The sequence below is a fragment of the Phyllopteryx taeniolatus genome, chromosome 16 (genome assembly GCF_024500385.1).
Source record: "Phyllopteryx taeniolatus isolate TA_2022b chromosome 16, UOR_Ptae_1.2, whole genome shotgun sequence".
Classification (NCBI taxonomy): domain Eukaryota; kingdom Metazoa; phylum Chordata; class Actinopteri; order Syngnathiformes; family Syngnathidae; genus Phyllopteryx; species Phyllopteryx taeniolatus.
Window position 1 is genome coordinate 19,127,536 of NC_084517.1, and position 21,544 is coordinate 19,149,079.

At 41.4% G+C, this 21,544-nt stretch overlaps 1 protein-coding gene across 4 annotated transcripts in view; it reads right to left on the reverse strand.

Annotated features, from left to right (window-relative positions):
- pbx4 (pre-B-cell leukemia transcription factor 4) overlaps nucleotides 1–15,417 on the reverse strand; it is a 29,881-nt gene extending 14,464 nt beyond the window's left edge. Inside the window, exons 1-3 of one of the 4 annotated variants that reach the window (XM_061748848.1) lie at nucleotides 14,399–15,417; nucleotides 11,117–11,230; nucleotides 8,559–8,632 (exon numbers count right to left, since the gene is read on the reverse strand). In XM_061748848.1, the coding sequence (XP_061604832.1) occupies nucleotides 8,559–8,632; nucleotides 11,117–11,230; nucleotides 14,399–14,583 (373 nt within the window). In that variant the 5' untranslated portion in view covers nucleotides 14,584–15,417. The remainder of the gene's footprint in view (nucleotides 1–8,558; nucleotides 8,633–11,116; nucleotides 11,231–14,398) is intronic. The other 3 variants (XM_061748850.1, XM_061748849.1, XM_061748851.1) reach the window with 3 other exon arrangements.
- Between the last annotated feature and the right edge of the window lie 6,127 nt (nucleotides 15,418–21,544).

Genomic DNA, 21,544 nt, shown 5'->3' on the forward strand with positions numbered 1-21,544 from the left:
ATTTTATTTACATCAGAATAGTTTAATAACTTTAAGACTTGAGATGCCATTAAGTTTATTGGCTGCTTTACGAAGCATCAAAATTAAAAATGTATAAAATACATTTTGTCCTCGAGGAATATGCATTTGACAACATTTCCATGATCGGGAAAATGAACAACCAATTAATTGATCATTTTTAATATTTAAAAGCTTTCTAAATTCCTTTTAGACAGTGGATATAAAAGTCTACACATTCCTGTTTAGACAGCAGGTTTTTGCGATGTAAAAAATGAGACCAACAGAAGTCATTTCAAAACATTTTCCACCATTCATGTGACCTATAATCCTTACAACTCAATTGATATATTTTTTATCTTTTCGAGATTGCACATAACAATAAGCAAATGAAATTACATGGTTGCACAAGTGTGCACACCCTCATAACTGGGATGAGGCTGTGTTCAGAATTAACCAATCACATTCAAAATGGGATCAAAGCACACTCCCACCATTTAAAGTGCCTCTGATTAACTCCAAACAGATATAATATATTCTAGTAGGACTTTCCTTACATTGTTTTGCTTTTTAGCAGAAGCCAGAAGATTTTGTGGTAACACTGAGTGCTATTTCAGATTGTTGATAATTCTTTTCACCTTGTCTAAGGCCCCAGGTCCAAGTCTCCCAAAAATGTGGGAAAATGTGTAATGATTGCAAAGAAAGCTAATTTGAACTTGTTGGCCATAAATGCAAAAGCTATGTTTGGCACAGACACAACACTGCTCAACACCAAAAGAACAACGCACCTGCAGGGAAGCATGGTGGTGGCAGCATCATGAGCAGGGGCTGCTTTTCTTCAGCTGGAACTGGGGCCTTAAGGCTTCTTTATACTAGCGCGGACAGCGACCGCGCTGACGTCGCTGCGGCTATCCCGCACACAGTTTGCCTTTATACTCGAGCGCAACCCACGAGCGCTGTTTTGAAAGTGTGCTGCAGTTCTCCTCCAAGTCGGGCGGTGTCGCTACGACTGGCATTGGCAAAGACGCCACAGTGTGGAGTTTCCTCTGCATTTTTTGGGCCATTTCCGGTAGCCGTTTTTACTTTCCTTTCTGTAACAAGGAACCAAGCAACAACAATGGCGACCGTGGAACAGAGTCTGCTAGAACAAATGGACTTAGATGACCAGATGATACGTTTAATTATGCTGCAAACTCGATCGAGAAGGCGGCGGCATAGGTGCTATGTGGAACCGGGAGGAACGCTGATTACATTATCACAGCATGTGACTAAAACGGACCAATCACGAGAGACGATCTCCGCGGAATTCTCCATGCAGCAACAATTTTTGCCGTGTGCGCGTCAAGCGCCGCAGAGGGGCCGCGCGGGCCAATTCGTTAGTCACATGATGCAATGCGGGAGCGTTGTCGGCCGCGCGAGCATAAAGAGGCCTTTAGACATGGCGGAAGGACGTTTGAACAGTATGAAATAGCAGGGTTTTGTTAAGAAAAAAAGAAACACCTACTAGAACAGTTGAAATTTATTTGGGGTTACGCAGAGGCACATTCACTAGTGGCAGATGTGTGCTGACTCCCATTTAACATGAGTTTGAATGTAAGTGGTAATTCTGAAACCAGGCATATCCCACTTACAAGAGGGTGTGCACACTTGTGCAACCATATTATTTCAGTTTATTTTTACTTCCCCTCTCAAAATTATATATTTTTTTGGAGTTGTACAGGTTATACCTCACATTAATGGTGGAAAAGTTTTAAAATTATTTATCTTGGGCTCATGTTTTTATATCACAACAACAAGGTGTTTGAACAGGCCTGTGGAGACGTTTATATTCACTCTATGTTGCATTGCAGTGGTCTGCATGGATCTCGAAAAATTTCCTACAGCGTACATTACGTTGTTCTTCTGTGAGACTGCACACTAGTTGCGACTAAACTCAACAGCGCACCTTCCGGTTGGAGCCAAGTAGTGAGCTTCATTTTGCCTCTCTTGCTTCAAAACGTGATTCATCAACAATAAAGGAATAAGAATCACAAAAGTTGGCCTCCAGTGTAATATAAAGTCCACTGCCGTTGTGCACGGGGAAAGAGTGAAAAGCAAAGGATTGTGAAATGTCACGAGAGGAAGAGGAGGATGAAGAACGCGTAAAAGCAAAGCGGCAACGGCACGGCTCGGCTCTTCCCCCCAGTCGACTCTCATCAGGCCAGCTGCCTCCTGTGCTCATTAGTGCAGACTCTTAAGGAGCTCCTAAAGACTTTGTGAAAAATGAACGCTCATTTGAGAGGTCGTTAATTTGCACTGTTATGCAAATGATGCCGCAATTAAGCGATAGATCAGACGCGTGGTCCTCATTTATAACACGTGAACAAGCATTATGACACAGTCAGATGGTGTCACAGAGCTGAGGCGACATGTTTGGCCTACACCGGTTGATATACCTCAGAGGAATAAAGCCACTTTATGGTTGGTCAAAATACCATTGCACTCATGCTTTTGCGAGAGGTTATTTAAGAGCAAGCACATCTGTTAAAAAATAACGGACATATCTTTGCAGAAGAGCTTACAGAGCTGTATTTCAAAATCACAGACACAACAAATCAACAAAACCAGATTTCATTTTTATGATTTTTTTTTTTAACCCAGCTGTGTTTAAATAAAAGGCCCAGTTGCTGTGGTCCACACCTGCACACACAAAAAACTGCACCAAGGTGTGAAAAAAAATGAATGCAGGTTTAAAAACATCACCACAAAATTAACACATTGGTGCAAATTTAAACCCACTTTCAGAGGAAATGCACTAATATCAATAAATTTGCTTTGCTTTGTTTGGTTAAATGTAACCAAGCAGAGCGGCACAATGATTGTAAACTCTTTGTATAAGTAGGTTTAAAGTGGCTCCTATAACCACTATATCACTGCCAATCCCTGCATTTATGACGCGGTGTAAAACGTACAAACAGTCTGGGTTAGCGACGTGAACAATTGCAGAGGGGTGGAAAGCTCCCATCAATTATAATTAATCCTTAATTAGTCAGGATTAAGAGCTGGGATCCGACACTCTCCCACCCCTCTGCCACCAACCTAGTGCAATCCATCTGAGACCATATTTACATGTCTCTGATTAAAGAGACCTTGCTTTAATGGAGCAAGCCTTTAAAAGCAGTGTGAGAGGGCCAGGACATGCTGAAAAGGAGACCAGATGAGATGAAGAGGTCAGGGTTCACTGTGTGGGCGATGTTGGCCCAGTACTGACAGGTCACACAATATTTCCGTGTCTTGAGACTTACTCAGAAGTAATCCAATGCAACTGGACACAAATATATTTGAGTAGTCAATCACACATCATGGTAAGGTGACAGGGTGTGTACAGGCAAATAATAGTCAACGAGTCAACGATTATTTTTGCCATTAGTCACCTAATCGGATCATATGTAAATTGCATCTTCTCGCAGCTGCTCTTGCAGAACCATCATCAGCTTGAAGTGTTTAAAGTATGTGCAAAAGATAAGATAATAGTACATTCAAATTTTAATAAACTTTGCACCTTGTACCATAATTCCTGACATGTTTATATATGATAGCGAAAATTAAAATGAACGTGATACGCTGGCCTTTAAGATTTTTAGTTGTAAATGTAAAGTGCACTTTAAAATGGAACCAAACACTCTGCACAATCATGTAAATCAATCTGGGAATAACCTTTCACATGTTCTGTATTAAGAGCACATGCTTTGACGTAAACAGAAAGTAAACATCATGGAGGTCAGTTAAGAAATTAGCAAATTCTGATGTATTTTCAATAAAAAATGCATTGGCTTTAATGGGAACGTTGCCCTCCCTCAACATGGCTGCCATGTAGCTTTTCATTTCTGTAGGTATAACGTGACATCAAACGCATAACTTGTATGCTAAGGCTAATTAAATCGTCATCGTTAGCCTTAAGCTAATGTTAATCTTTATAGCTTTAAGCAAGTAGTTCTTTGCTGTAGACGCTAATATTAGCAGCTTGCTATCTAAATAGCTTACCGAGATGACTGTCTCTCTTCATCAAAAATTGAATCAGCCACAACATACTTTCTTTTTAGATGCTCATGTATCGCTGTTGTGCCGGTTAGCCGTGGTTCTTCCGGGTACGTCACGGGCAGGCTCGAATAACCACTACTGCGTATGCGCGTCACAGCCAGAAGGCAGACAACAGATTGACAGTAGGAGGATTCAGGTACTTATGAGAGAAAAACAAACAACGACATCGACTATTAAATTGTCGATGAATTTGATTATCGACGTACTTGTGACTAGTTAACTAATCTTGGCAGCCCGAGTGTTTCTTCCATCAGTGGTTACCCCAAAATAAACAAAAATCTTATATGATAGACACAGAAAAATAATGATACAATTGTAGTGAGTTTAAGACTTTTGTTTTATATAATGATGGGCTGTTTGAATTTACTGGATTCGTGTGCTGCAAGATAGGTACTGAGAAGCACATCACGTTCAAAATTGAGTGACATAACAACCAAAACAAAAATCATATGGCAGTGAAATATTCCATGGAGATGTCCTCATTTTACAACTCCAGACAGCCTTGTCGGTAAACAGGCATCCTGTTCCTGTAGGAATAATGTCACATGGGAAAGTCAGCTGGCCCACACACCATTAGATCTAGGCTGAAGGTTGAGTTGCCTTGCTTCCTCACTTTAAATTGGGGGGGGGGTGGCAGTAGAGGTTGTGTGTGTGTGCGTGTGTGTGTTGTGGGGGGCGTCTGTCAGGGCGAGGGGTCTGTGTGATATTAGCCGTCTGCCAATCTGGCTTGGGAAATGGACATCGAGTAATTACTCCTGCTCTTACTGCCTCATCAATCTCCTTGTATCACTCCTGCACATACCCCCCACCCCCCGCCCCTCCAACACCAACACACACCATCTTTTTTTCCATTCTCTTCTGCAAGAAAGGGGGGCTGGGGAGTGACAGGACACCACACATCGCAAGTGAGATTCCTCAAAAAGCCAATGAGATAATCCTACTCCACTGCATTGCATTAATATAAATTGAGAGGTTTCAGGAAGTAATTAAAAAGATGAGAATTTGTCCATATGAGGATCCGGGGATATTTTTGCTATAAAGCTTAATAAAAGTACAATAATGACGACAGCCCATAGGTTCCTAACAACAATAAAATTTTATAGCTTTTCTAAATTGGGCTCTTTAAAACTTGTAATAATTAAGCTGCTTTAATGAGGCCCGTGATTCATAAGGCTTCATGTGCGCAGATCTATTAAATTAAGAGCATTAACATCTAAGTTAAGTGATGGTTAAAAAAAAAACTGTTGAAATTACAGGGTAACCTCCAAGATTAGATTTTATGCCAACAAATAACCACCATGACCCCATCATTAAAAGCATTATTATTATTATTGCAAGATACGGCATCTTTTACTTATCTTTTACTAGTCAAATCCTTGAAATTACACAAGTCAAAACAAGCCACTATTGACTACTGTTGTTGTGAATACACAAGTGGGTAAATTAGCAGTCTGTTATGAGTTCTTACAATTTTTTAGTATGTTGCAATTCAATTAACATGTAATTGAGGCCATTTGGTGGCTGAAATAGTCCAGTATTGTGATGCATGCCACAAGGGGTTGCTGTGAATATACCGTGATTGCTAATGCTAACTAAGAGGGGGGTAGCTACTGGAGTGTGGCAAGAGTACTTTTAGCAAGATAAGGATTAAGCATAAAGTCCTACAATGACCATCTTTTAGTTTTTAACACTTATTGACAAGACCCCACCCTAGCTTCGCTCTCTGCTCACCAAGCATACCAGCGTTTTTATTAACCTCTTTTTTCCCTTCTTTTCAATTTTCTGCCTCAAACGACTGGAATACTCAGCAACAAATAATCATCGTTAAAAAGTAAATAGTGAGGGATATTGTAAATGATCACTGCACCTGATTTTAGCCTAGAACCTTTAATTCACCATGTGCCATGATGTAACGTAATGTATTAAATAACTACGCAACTACATCACACTGTACAGTTTTTGTATTTGCTTTTATTTTGCTTTGTTTTACTCTGGTGTGTGCTGCCAAGTTGGCATTGCAAATGAGGATCTCTTCTCCATTACCTTACCTGGATAAATAAAGCTTAAATAAAATCAAAATGTTTAGCTATGAGTGCAGCTTCTCGAGCTAACTGGCATATGTAAAATGTGCGCTCGTCTGGGGAGAAAGGAAGGAGAAGGTACTTAACTATATACTTTGTTGTCTCCAAGGTACAACGTTGCACACTGTCACATCAATTCCTCATGAAAACTATTCAAATCCCATTCGAAACACATCCGAAAATAAATTGGCAATATTGGCAAGTGTAATAAAAGGAACTTCGGGGTTGTGACAGAACAGAGTGAGTGACAGGCTCATGTTATTTACGTGTACAGCAAAAAGGAGAACATGAAAGGTAAACAGAAAACGCCTAAAAAGATGCCCAAACTAAATGTAAAAACTTCTGAGGGTAACTGTGGTGGCTTGTGGGAGATTTCTGGCATATGCTGTCCCGTTGCACTACACATGAGCTATTTTTAAAGTAAATACCCATGAGAGCGAGGGAGACGAGAACAAGAGTTGAAGCAAAGCCCCTAACTCTTCACTCTGATCATTTCCCGTCTCTCCTTTCTTTCTTCCTCAAAGTGTGTGTGTGTTTTTTTTTAATGAACTATTAAAGAGTATCACATTTCATGCTGATGTTTAATTTGGTGGTTTGGGTGTGGGTGTGGGTTGGTAGGGTGACGTAGCGAGAAGGGGGCACTGGCATTTGCGCAGAACATTTCCTTTACAATGAAAACAATCTAACCAACTGCAGCACTCAGAGGAATTCACCTCCCCTCCCCCACGGCCCTCCTCCCCTCCTCCAACAGCACCATTACATTACCATATCAAAGCCCCGAGTTCAAAGCGAGTCTTCTCTTTCAAGAAAGGGAGTGAGGCTGAGGCAGAGAGGAGGAGAGGACAACATAGAATCAGTAGGAGTAGACCCAAAGACCGAGTTCGCTTTTATCCTCCTTCAATGCGCTTGCACTGTATGCGCTCAAGAGAGAAAGTGTGTGTGTGCTGACAAGTGCATGTCAGTGAGGGGGGGGAGACCGCATAAAATGTGTGGAGATACAAGAGGGTTACTGATTGGGTCTTCCAAAAGCAGAGCCAAAGAGAAGTCAATTCCCATTCCGACAGCACATAATGGAGCCTGCAGGGGGTCTTATGAGGCGCAGAGAAATGCCAAAGCAGGTAACACAGTGCAACGGGGAGGGCGCTGCGTGGCAGATGGCCGGCAGCTAACCAGCAAAGACAAATATTTCTGCATCGTACTGTTAGCATATTCACCTCCAGTATAAATCTATCATTTAACTACCTCCATGAACCCCTCCTACATTGCATACTGTATGAGTACTAACAGAGCTTCTCTCTAGTTGGCTGTGAGACTAAATGTGAAAATCAAAGTGAATGGCATTAGGGTAAATAAGAGGACTGGTTGCCTGGGAAACGGTGTACCCTGCCCCACTCACTCAAGCCTAGCCTGTACTTTTCTCCAATCACTGGAGAGCAATAATACATTATTGACAGAGGGCCACGGCAGGCAGCAGTGCAGCATTTTCAAATTGTATTCGAACAAGAGAGGATATTTCGGTGAGAAGACACACAAGTGAGAGGCAAGCACACAGAGGGGGGGAGAAGATTCAAAATCCCACCCATTCACAGTACCATAACCATCAATCTGCCAGCCATCCCAAGCCTTCGTCCTTTGAACCGCACTTGAATCTGTCAGATAGCTGACTGGAATAGCTAACAAGATGGGGATAACCAGCTGGTTTTGCTTAAAATAATTGTGTGACTGCGATCAAATTCTAAATAATTGCATGTGTTCAAACATAGCTTTCCATCGGATCATGTTTATGTGCGATCCAACAACATTAATAGAGAGAGAGTTACATTATTTTTAGTTAATCTGGTCGAGCCACATGCTACGTTTGGCTGAGGCTGCTGCATTGATATGCATAGCAATTTATTACCAATGCATAATTGCATTATACTGCAGTGAGTGTAGACGTTCTAAGAGTGCGTCGGAAAATAGCATGTCGAGATGCTATAATACACTTCCTGTGAAGCAATAAGGTCTTTTCATATCTGCCTGCTGTCAACGAGTGTGTGAATTTTTTGTCCAGATTACGCAAGGCTATTTTTTTTGTCTTTCTTATTAATTTGAGCAAGATATAGTTGATGTAGAGATTGCAGTATATGTTGAGCAGTTACTCGTGTTTGCTTTTGTGTGCGGAGGTTTTTCAATTACTTTTGAAACCAAATCTCGATAAATACTGAGAATCTGCATGGCCGAGACGAAACAAATACAATCAACACTCGATCATTTGCGAGTTCTGTCAGGCCAGGAAGGAAGTAGCTTGGATGCAAGGAAGCCATTATTGGAGGGAAGGCGCGACAGCGCACCTCCAAACTGGGTTTCAACTTGCGTGGAGTGCAGAATAAAAAGGAAATGAGCGAAGTTGAAACTCACCTGTCTTCTCTTTGATCTCACAGAGAACACTGAACAGGGCTGGCTTCATTCTGTGACAGTTAAGGGCATGCTTCCTGCACGAGAGAGAAGAGGGAATGAGAAAAGGGGGAGAGAGCGAGGGGGAACACAATAAAAAATAAAAAAGACCCCCCCCCCCCCATCTCAGGTTGTACCACGTCTTCCTCTTCTTAAAACTTACTCGAGTCTACCGCGGTATGTGCGTGTGTTTCAAAAGTGTCGAGCAGCACGGCTTCATGGCATTCTCAATGGGAAATGCCTTTGTCTGTCATAGCAGAAATATATCTGATGCATCAATGTGAACACAAACAAAAAATGATGCCATTTCAAAGATCTGTACTGTGAGACAAGTCAAGGAGCCTAATAGTCATCGCTAATGAGTTAGAGTTATAATTGCTGGGTGCCAGATTCCAGTTGCTTGCATGTTCTGTAACTGTAGTAAAGCAGTCCCCTATGCCTCATCATACTGTCTGCTGTATGCCTGACTTGCACACTACAGATTTGTGCTTCTTCTCCTAAAAAAAATACATTATGATTATCATTCTTCTCCATCTTCCATACAGTCCATTTGTACAAGCCCACCAGTCGTTAAAAAGACTAAAAGTGAAAAGAAGTTTGGGACTATAAAGTAGTAGTGATGAGTAGAGGTGCAAAAATTAATCGCTTAATCAACAACTAATCGAACATCAAATTATTCGACAACTATTTTGATCATCGATTATTCGTCTGGGGACCTTGTTTAACTTTCAATTGTCCAAACCTGTGATGTTTCAGCCTCTCAACAGTATATATTGTCAGATTTCTGTAGTCTTCCATGAAAGCAGACTGATTTGCAAACATCTGCTTTCACTTCGGAAAACAACGATCAACATTTTTGCTAATTTTCTGAAGTTACGGCCCAAACCAGCAACTGAATTATAATATAATATAATAAGTCATGTTCATTTTATGCACTGTCAATTTGAAATGTCCTGTTTTTAATAAAGGAATGGGAAAAAAAATGTTTTTTAAATTCAATATACCAACAAATCTAAAAAGTAATCAAAAGATTAATCGATGATTGAAATAATGTTAGTTGCAGCCCTAATGAGTATACTGTATTGCTATAATTGTTAGTTAATTTGTGCCAAAACCATGAAAATCACAGTACTGTCCTGCAACAGTCAATGAGTAATGAGTTTCGATGAGGCCCAAAACTAATTAATTTCACATTATTAAGACTTCCAACCGGGTGTCAGATTCATTAAAACTACCCCTGTGTATCTCATTAAATCCAATCACTGTTGAAGTAGTCAGAGATGTGTCATTTACATTAATGGCAACTGTCTGTTCATGATAGAATAAACGCAAGCATATTATGACATCACAACGAGTGTATTATGAACATGTTTGAGTGGCAATAAGTTTTGCCGCCCACATTCAGTGTTGAGATGAAATAAAACAAACACAACTTTGAATGTGATGAGCGTGGACTGAAAAGGATGACACCATCTTTTCCATGAAAACAGCACAGTCAAGACAACCACAAATGAATATGACTTGGCTACACCTGACCACAACACCAATTCCAGTTGTGAAAGCCCCGTGGGTAATTAAAGAAGGGACTACATAGACGAACCTAAATAATATGCTTTGTGCTCCGGCCTCAATGTGAGAGGAATCGGGGCCGAGTGATAGGGCTGCAGCTATCCAATATTTTTTAAATCGAGTATTCTACCGATGATCCCATCGATTAATTGGATAAAAATTGATCTTGAATTATTGAACACAATAACGTGTGAGGTTCAGGTATTATTTTTGTCCACTTGGCATCGCCATCCTATCGTTCAACTGTAGTTATCTGTAACTTTAAATGTTTGTTGCTTCAAAAGGCGGAGCCTGGGTTCTGAGCGATGTGGGCGTCAGCGAATGAGTCTAGTGTTGACCGGCTGTTAACTGGCTAACCCATTAGTCAATCTGTGTGTTGAGAAACTCGCCGTGAGTTGTGACCATCGGACGTGCTTCTTACGTGTTTGTTTTCTTACCATTTGTTCAATAAAGCAACTCAAAGTACTCCGCCGTCTGCGTCTCTCCTTGACAACTTGCAAGGGCATTACAATACTGTCTAACTAGCGATGGTAGGCTATATTAAAGTAGCTTACACTGTTACATTGTGTTGGCGATCGTAGACGTGCTGTTGTGGTACACATTATACTTTAGCTTCTTTTATTAAGTGTGAAATGATCCCAAACTTTGGACACACACTGTCTTTTACAGACTCTTCCTCCTGGCTTATTTTTACAGGGAGTAGTGCGTGCAGTAACATTAGTCCATGTGAAAAAAATTATCCCTGCGAAGTTCGAGCCTGAGGTTTTGCTACGACCATTTTTGTAATCGAATTATTTGATTAATCGTTGCAGCCCTACGGAGTGATATAAAAAGTTTTTGGATGTGGCATTAAACGCATCACGGCTGGATTTGAGTTGGGGGAGGGCTGCCGTCAGAATGGAGGGTATGAGCAGGAGGGGGAGAGGGAGGTGCTCATGCGGTCCTGTACTGACCTGTACTGGAAGTTGACTGGCAGGCCACCCCCTGCTGTGCCCCCCCCTGCTCTCCCTCCCTCTGTGGGGTCGTCTGATCCACCCCAATGCGCCGGCGAATCTTCTGGCCAGCATCTAAACATATGGCGACAGGAGGGGTGGGGTGGGGGAAGAGGATGAGGGCGCAGGGCAGGCAGGGTGTGCAGGAAGGGCACAAAAGTTTTTGCACTGCCCTGACCACTCCCCATTCCAAAACACCCTCCACAACAAGAGTGTCATGGTCACGTGTCAGCCTTGTCACATGTTCTGTTTGGAGATCATGACTGAGGAGTGGATGTTGGATGGAGAAGCTTGACCAGAGTAAGAATTACGACAATGGCGAGCATACAGTTTCAGTGTGGCCTTTGGAAAAGGACCAAACCCATTTGTAACGAGCGACCTCCGACAGGCCTGAACAATCCTCCTTTGGATTACCACCACACTGCACCTTCATAGATACTAACCTACCGCAAATTCCATCAGTTTTGTTTTCAAAATATTTACGCATATTCACAACAGTTCAAAATTACCAAGAAAGCAATGTGAAACAATCTTGGATCGGCAACTAAATTTGATGTAAGTCAAGACCATGTTTTTATTTGTAAAACTTTTTTTTTTGAAGTTTTACATACAGACGTTATCAAATCCTGTAGAAATTACTGAAAACTGCCAGTTGCGGCAGTAATTGGCGATTTAGACCAGAAGCGTATCCTCTCGGACAAAATCATTGATGGCACATACTGTATGTCGGTGGTTCTCAAACTTTTCTACCTTTTTTTTTTTTGCCAACTACCACCATCATGACCAACAATAAAACACAATAGCATAGTAGGCAGAGGTTTTATTACAAAAAAAATATTTGTAATATTATTGTAAGCCACTGTAACGTTATGCAGTTTGAACATTAAATACAGGATTTTTTTAAAGTCCTTCAATAATCTTACAATTAAAATGAATTGCAATTCTTAAAGATTACAGGAAAACCTATTAAACTGAAAAGTTAAATACAACTGAACTATACTAGGGCAGTGATTTGTTTTTTTTTTTGGGGGGGGGGGGGCGCATACCACTAGAGGGAACCCTAGTGCGACAATTTGAGAATCACTGCTGTACATGTTATGTGAATGAAGGCTTGGGTAAGTAATGTGACACAAATGAGGTCATAAGCAACTGAAACTACAATTTTGACTGTGGTGTATTTGGGCATGCCAAGAACACCTAACATGCATGCCCTCCGTTCACAACACACTATTCGCACTATCCAGTTTGGAAACGCCCACTTTAAGATTTTAAAATGTCTGCATTTCAATCCATCAATTTTTTTGTACTGCTTATCCGTTGTCAAAAATGCTTTTATGTAAATGAACAGCCAAAACAACACACACATAAAAACTGTAATCTGTCCCTTAATGGGTATGCCACAAAGTAGCAACTTTTAAGCATACTCGGCAACTTAACCACCTCAGAGGAGGTAAAAACAGGTGCTGCAGGGTCCTGGAAATGAGTTGCATTTATTTTAATTTTATTTTTTATTTTTTACCTTAACTAAACAAGAGAGGCCAATTAGCAAGCACATAAAGGGTCTCTTACCTCAGGCAAGTCGAGCCGTCAGCTAAAAACAAACACCCACTGTTCAATGGGTGAATATTTTATCAAATGGAATGGAATTGCCTTTATTGATTAAATACTTTGCATATACAGCCTGCTTGTGTCAGAAAGAAGTGCCCTCTTGTGCACAAAGTGGACATTAGAGCAATACTTACATAGGCGTTACTATAAGGGGTATGACTATAGTACTCCAAAAGCAGACACACCTTTAGTTACACACTGTATATTTGTAACCTGTTAAGCCTGTTACATACACTGTAATTGTGCCGCTTTACAACCAAAGCACTATCATTTGGTCTATGATGATTCCCAGCGGTGTGAACATATTTACGAGGGGTAAAGCGCGACAACAACAAAACTTCACAGGCCCAGACTGTATTCTCAAAGTTGCACGTTAGAAAAGCTAACAAAAACAAACAATCCCAGTTTGCGCTTGGGTATATAACATCATCCCTCCCCCTCAACACCACCTCATTAATAGAAACTCGATTTGCGGACAGCTGCACTCGCGTACACATTATAGGAGAATTGATTGCACCCAGCACACAATGAAAAGGATGAACACCAGGGATGGGTGGGGGGGGGTGGGGGGGGGGGAAAGGGGAGTGAATTAATTAAGAGAACCAGGTGGTCAAATGTTGGGTGGAAAATCACTAGCTAATGACACATCACACTGTGGCCACGGTCTTGCAAGTGGACGCCTTCCTATTGTTGAGATACCGAGGCTTTATCTGAAAACTGACCTTATGCTCCCTGGTCCACATGGCGCATGAGTGCTCACTGTTTTCATTTATTTGCCCTTCACTAGGAATAATGGAAACACCGGAATGCCTCTGTGAAATGAGCATTAAGTGAGGAGTCGTATGAATGAATGGCTGCTGTCATCACAGGGAGCTCCTGACTGGATACGCGAGCCAATTGAGTAATCCCTGCATTCATTTGCATTTCATCGGATAATGACATCGACTATCAATTGATGCAGAACGCTATTCAGAGACATTGGGGTTCAATTAGACAAATCTCATTAGGCGTGAAAACCAATGTGATGCAGCTTTAAAACCTTTTTGGGAAAGATTGTGCAGTCACTGCCCTAAATAATAATAATAAAAAAAAAAAGATTTATGTCAACGACTGTATTTACTTGACAGGTCTCGTCAAGTGTGATAAATATGTTTTTTACAGTTTTATACAGGGGTTAATAAAAGGCCCTAAAATGTTACTACTAGTGCTGCTGTAATGTAATGAAGCAGTTATATGAGCCATGCAAGTGCAGTTTAAGTGGCAGCCAAGTGGTTGGGAAGATCATTAGCAGTGCAACAACCATTGTCTCGCTGTGAAAACTTTCGCAACTAAAAACAAAAATAATCAGTCGACGTGTGCCGGTGGTTTCTTACGATATAGTAAATGTGTTTGCAAAGTCAAAAAGGCAGCCGGCCACAATTGAAGTAACAAAGAACCGCCTTGTATTTTTTATACACTGGTGAAATACGAGCGTTGTGGTGGTTTGGGATAATAATGTATCACAGAGTTGATCGATTAATACAAATAACGGTGGTTATTTCTTTTGAAAAAAGAATCGTGTGGGTCCGTGGTTTTACATTTAAGATTGAGAATAGCGTAGCAACGTGACGGAAAATGGCTCTTGGGCGCTCTTACCTGGCCTGTGCTTCGTCCAGGCTCTCGTCGGTGATGGCCATTATTTGCTGGAGGATATCCCCGATGTCTTGTTGGGGCTGGCCGAGGGACTGCTGTTTCCGAACCGAGTCCGGGTCGCCCACGTCCCCCGGCTGTAGTCCGCCAAGTCCGGTGAGACCCGTCAGCATCCTGGTCTGGTCATCCATACTTTGTTAAAAAAGGAAACTCGGCGTTTTCCTTCCTTACGCGAATACACGCACGCACACGCACACACGCTCACACACACAAATAGCTAGCCTGTTAGCTAGCCCGCAAACTAGTTTCCGCGACAAACATACAAACAGGCTTCTTTGACGAATAGTAAGATCGTTCGGAACTGTTCTTGTCATAAAACAGTTCACGCAAATACCCTAAAACATTGGTGTGTTGTTTTTTTTTTAAAGAAAACGACAGGGGCTGGGGGAGTGCTAAAAAAAAAAAAAAAAAAAAAAAAAAAAAACGTTAGCTAAGCGCCGTGTGAAAAGCGGCTAGGTTAGTAGCTGCAACCCAGCGGCCGAGAAGAAGCAGCAGCGGCGGGGACACACACGCACGGTCCGTGTGGGCTCGCCTCGAACATTGTGGGATGATTCCAAACAAAAACAAAAAAGCACCGAGGCCAATATCCCCGCGCGGGTTCGTTTTTCGCCACCGTGGTGTGAAAACAAAAGAAAGAAACAAAACAAAAACAAAAAAATCGAGTGAAATCGGGGAGGGAGGACTCCGACGAGAGAGCGAGACAGAGCTCCTACCGCCACAGACTACGCTTGGCCATTGTTGTTGCGGAGTGTCGCGCGACTACGTGGGATGTGCTCGCTGCTGCTGTGGGCGAGCTCTGCTTCTTCCACTCACTCAACAGCAACACGACGACACGGCTTGCTAGCGGGTGGCGAAAAGTCCACTTCCCCGACGACCGAGCACGCTACTCCGTTCACACACAGGTGGAATATTGCTATGCATGGAACATGTTTGTACCGCGACCCTAAAAGGGGTCCCTAAATATTTGTCCAGGTAAAAAAAAAACAAAAAAAAAACACGACTCCCTCATGGCAGGCGGTACACATCTATCCACTGACGTCATCAATATGTTAGTCATTAAAGACGAAATTCATCCCAGTAAAGACACTTTCTCGAAAACACTGGGAGACTTCATGTAAATTAAAACAAAAAAAACATTTGAAACTTTGGAAGAATTTGCAATGTACAATAAAAGAAGTTGCACTACTGAAATGACTTTTCATGGTCAGCCTAATAATGTAACAACATGCTTATTATTGTGGATGTAGTTTACAGTGGTGTACAGTACTGCACTGCATTACAGTATACTGTGTCTAACATTTGGGACAGTCTCAGTATGCTGCAGTACACTTCTACGCCACTGCAAACTAAAACCAAAATAATAAACATTTTGCATAAACATTGTTTGGCTATACTGTAGTTGTCCTGCGGTTGGCTGGTCTTGCAACTGGCGACCAGTCCAGGGTGTGCCCTGCCTCACACCCTCAACTGGGACAGGCTCTAGCTCACCCTCCACCCTAAGTAGGACAAGCTGCAGAAAATGAGTTAGATTAATACCTCTATTAATGACAATGTCAGTCAACAGCAATGCAATGCTTTTATACAAAACCGAGGCGACGCCAAATAATGACATTTGCTGTGGGCTAGCTCAAAGAACAAAATGCACACAACAAAAGTACACAGTTTGGAGTTCAGTGGCATTTTTCAGGAGTCATATGCGTCAAGAGTCAAACAAAATTTGAAGTCGTCATCATGAGTGAGCTCAAGGGAGACTTGAGCTCAGTGAGCATCTAAATGATTTAACTCCACCACTGTGCTGTGCTGTGTTGTACATGGAATTTACTGCTTACATGGAATTTCCTGCAAAACAGGGAGTGGTCCGACTGCTCCGAAAAATGACAATTAATTAAATATCAGTTACACGTGCAAATTAGTTTCACAAAGCCGATGCTAACATAAATAACATGGAGGTGAAAGCATAATGGCTCATGACTTCCATGACAATGAGAGCGTGCTAACTGTCAATTACGCTCCCTGAAGCGGCGTGCAAGGGTGAGAAGTTTTACTTTTAGTTTTACTATTTAGCGACGATCGTGTCTTTATACTTTATGCAATGTTGCGCCCCATTCGAGATTTTATATGGCGCTCTCCTCCTTTGGCAATTTACATATGCATAAGAACCAATACCATTGCTTTTACCAATTTCTTTAAATGATAAGATAAAATCTCATCAAATTTAAAATATAAAATAACATTATAATAATTTATTATAATTCAAAATATAACAATGAAAAACCTAATGTTGATTCTTCCCATTCATGTATAATAAACCATTTTTTTCTGATATGTACATTGGGATTAGACACAACTTTGTCATTACAGTGAAATGTTGATGAACAGATGCAAAGAAGCAATAAACTGCAGTTTAATATGGCACGTGGCAGCGCTAATTTACAGAAAAACTACGACTACTACTACTACTAATAATAATAATAAATAATGTGTACTTTTAACTCTTTTTTTTCTCCTGACAATCCAAACTGCAACACAACAAACAGCTAAGGTTAATCATCTCATATATATCAAGGGGTAAGCATCATTACGACAACATCATTTGTAGTAATATAAATTGGGCATTGCTTTACATTTGAATCTAGGTTAGCGTTTCCATTTTCGGGGGGGTTAATAGTATTAACTAGTTTTGATAGAAGCGCTGGATTGTGACAGTGAACTCAACTGATTTCACGATAAACAGCAGTTTGGCAGATAGCGAACAATTGAAAAAAAAAGCTATTTATTGTCACTCCCAGTTGAAGTTTACTGTCAGACTAAACGTAAAAAAAACATGGGGGAAACTGCAACGAATTAAAGGTATTTCTATTCATTTTAATTAGGACAGATGATTTGAGATACGAGTCTATTGCGTTCCGAACAAATTATCGTCTCTCAAGGCACCGCTGTAATTATTTTTCCCGACTTTGAGGCGCCCCCTGGAGGCCATGGAGCTCTTTGCGTTTGCCTCGATCCCCGCATACTTGTGGTTCGGAATTTGCAGATTTTTTTCCCCAATTATTTTTTTTTCTCTGGGTTTTATTATTAATTTTGGGGGGGCAGGGGGAACCAACCACAAAAAACACTTTTTGGTGGTTTTTGCTATCTTATTCAAGAATTGTTTTGGTTTGGTTTCAAAGTAGTAATAATGAGCGTCAATAATCCGCAGATTTCCAGTATTCGCTATCCCCCGCGAATAGCGGGGGTCCACTGCCCATAATGCGTGAGTCAGCTCTCCAGTTGAGGAAGGTAAAGCGTTACTTACAGTAAATGTCATCTCTACAGTTAATAAATGTTTTATGATGCCGACAAATTGAGCCTCGAACCAGTTAATTGACTTAACAGCAGAAGAGTGGCGTGACGTGTGTTTGACTTTGGAGGTTCCACCGTACACTGATCTAGCCCTGACAAATTATAATAATGATGTCCATAGACTACCTGCTAAATGAGACCTGTCATCCTTCTACAATTCACAAATGTCATTTGAAGACTACCAGTGATGTGTGATGGCTTCAGACTAAAACAAAATTGAGTGTAATGCATGCAAAAAATTTGTTGATGACAATCGAGAAGGGTACTAATTTGGCGCATCAATATAAACCTCTGTAATGTGTTTCTGCTCAGTGAGCTGCGAGCAGACAAAATAGCCCATCTGAAAATGCCAAAGTGCTCACATTTACATCACACAAAAGACAACGCATCCCAAAAGCAAAACAGAAGAGAATCAGTCTTTCACGAGCAAGCGAATGAAACATCGCATCAGTTTCCAGTTTGAAAATGATGACAGCACAGATTGAAAAACTAGTGTCCTTGTGTCTCGTTTTTTTGCAAACTGGGCAATTCTGCTGCAGTTTATCACTCAGATCAGAGAGACAGCCTTCCAAGACGAATGGCTGCTTGGATGCGTGTGTAGGAAAGGCCGATGCAGCGGGCCCAGATGTACTGAGGAGATGATGGGTGTGCATATAAGGTAGTAGCAACCAAACTGGCGCCGCTTTATGCTGACTCTCCACACTTCAGTCCACGGCAATCTGGTGCTAATCAATCTCAAGTCGGAGAGAGCAAGTATAAGGAATAGGGGAAACGCTAATAGCAGTAATAGTATAGTCGTACAATTAAAGTTGAACGCTCCTGATGTTGTACCATTCTGAATACAACTGTGACAATAATGGTACTATTTTTTATTTTTGGGGGGAAGTGGGGCGGGGGTTACAGTTGTTATCTTATTTTTCCCAATTTAAAATATGAGATTTAAAACCCGAGATGTGTACTGGGAACTTTGTCTTTAAATTCAAGACAGGATTTTGTTGTTGTTTATGGGCACTTGCTTCAAGTGTGTACGTGTGTGTGTGTGTCAGTGGCGACAAGGTAAGCATTCGCACTCACATTCACACCTACGGGCAATTTAGAGGCTTCAATAAATATAATTTTCTTTCTTTATGCTTAGTTTGACAGTAATCTCCAACTGGGAGTGTAAAGTTTGAAGCCAAACTGCTGCCAAATTGAGTTTACTGCCACCATGCGACACTAGTGTCCCCAATTTTTTGTACACAAGTCCAAGCAAAATAATGGCCAAATGATGGCTCCCATCCCGAAAAAAAAAAATCAGGATTTGGGTCACTCGTATCTCAAGGCATCACTCTATGCCTACATGTAAAATCAGCCATTATTGCCGCTCAAGACAGAAGTTGAGCTGCACTGTGTTTGTATGCTGACAGGTTGTGTGGCAGTTACACTTATTGTCACTGACTTAATATTCTACTACTACTACTACTACTACTAATAATAATAGTAATAACAATAGGCGACACGGTGGACGACTGGTTAGGACATCTGCCTCACAGTTCTGAGGACCGGGGTTCAAATCCCGGCCCCGCCTGTGTGGAGTTTGCATGTTCTTCCCGTGCCTGTGTAGGTTTTCTCCGGGTACTCCGGTTTCCTCCCACATCCAAAAAACATGCGTGGTGGGTTGATTGAGGACTCTAAATTGCCCGTGGGAGTGAATGTGAGTGTCCTGCGATTGGCTGGCGAACGGTTCATGTTGTACCCCGCCTCTCGCCCGAAGATAGTTGGGATAGGCTCAAGCACGCCCGCGACCCGAGTGAGGGGAAGCGGCACGGAAGATGAATGAATAAAAAGTGTGCACACCCTCTTATACCTGCGGATGTAGCTGTATGGCAATCACATTCAAACATATTAAATGGGAGTCACTGCACACCTGTCAATAAATTTCAGTTATTCTAGTAGGATTTTCCTGACTTTTTTGTTTTTGTTCTATAGCAGAAGCCTGAAGGTTTTGTTTCAAACTGTTAATACATAATTGTAATAATTCCTTGGACCATGTCTAAGGGGCAAAGCATGGTACTTCCATCCCGATGGCCCAAAAGGTCAAACTTCATTTTATCAGACCATATCAAAGTCACCCAAATGCATGAGGGGAAATGTGTTATGGTCAGAAGAAACCAAGGCTGAACTTTTTGGACACATACTGTACATACCTTTTGCACAAATGCAACACTGCTTATCACCAAATGAAGAACAAACCAACAGTGAAGCATGGAGGTGCAGCATCATGAGCAGGGGCTGTTTCTCTTCAGCTGGAACTGTGGCCTTAGACAAGGTGGGGAGAATTATGAACATTCCCAAATAGCAGTCAGTGTTAGCACAAAACCTTCAGGCTTCGGCTAGAAAGCAAAAACAATGTCAGGGGAAAGAAAATCTACTAGATTAGCTGAACTTTATTTGGGTTTAATCAGACACTATTAAGTCATCACTTTAAATGCTGGAATGTTTGCGCTAATTCCCATTCAACATGAGTTTGAATATGATTGGTTAATTCTGAAGACAGCCACATCCTCAGTTACACTTGTGCAACCACATTGTTATTTTTACATTTACTCTCAAAAGATTTGTTTTAATCAATTGAGTTATGTCACATTAATGGTGGGTTATTATTGTTTTTAATATAAGAAATATTTTAAAAGCGGTGTGTAGACTTTTTATATTCATTGTAGTTAACACAAAATTATGATGGAACAGGTTGTTTTTTTTATACTTAGTGTTTCCTTTGGAAAAATGGTTGCATACAGTAAACGCCACACTCTTGTAAAATAAACTTCATTCCATAACAAAGCTCCCTCTGTTATTATAAAAAACCTACAAACACAATGTGTGAAGGTGAGTCATGTGACAAATGTGTCCAAATGTTAAAAACCAAACACTTAACTCCTAAATGGGGTCATTGAGGTTTGTCTCCAGTGTTTTGTTCCTCCCACTTTTGAGTGAAAAGCTGCAAGGATTCCCAGCTAATGCCAAAATAATTGCATTTGACTGTCGAGAGGAAAGCTCCCTTCCAAACTGAAGAGATGACTGTGTCTTTGTGGACCTCGCCGTTTTTATTTGTCGTCGCTTCCTTTAAGGATCATTTCTGTGAAACTTCCTCTTCATTTGGATGCTTAAGGTGCCCTCCTCTCACCCCACGAGCATCAAGCCTCATTTTCATCTAAATAAGAATCGATCTCTCCTGCTGTGCGCCATCCTCCCTCGCTCACAACTCTCACGGTCACAACCCTGCTCGTCTTTTCCTCCTCGCCTGTCCCTCTTCCCCTGTCAGCCCCTTGAACACCATCTCACTGAAAATGTCACCCTTGCTCTTCTCAATATCATAACCACAGTGCACACACACACACAAATGAGAGCAAAAGAGAGACATTCACTCTTCTTTATGCTGAACCCTTCAAATTACGCAGGAACATTAATTGGTGAAGGCTTGCAGGAGATAGGAGTGATAGCAAACAAAGCTTTTGACTGACTGGTACAATGTCAAAGCTTCGTTCTGCATCAGTGCCCCAGCCAAATGCAGGAGATTGGTGGGGGGGGGGAAGTCACCCAGGGGGAAGGGGCTTTCTCTTGAATGGTCAGGGGACACTGATGAAGTGAAATAGATGCAGCACAGAAGGAAAAGCAGAGTAAACGGGCCGAGGAAGAGCATGGCCAAGAAATGGAAATAAAGACAAACTGAGGAAGAGGGAGTCTTCATGGTATACGTTTCATTCATTTTTA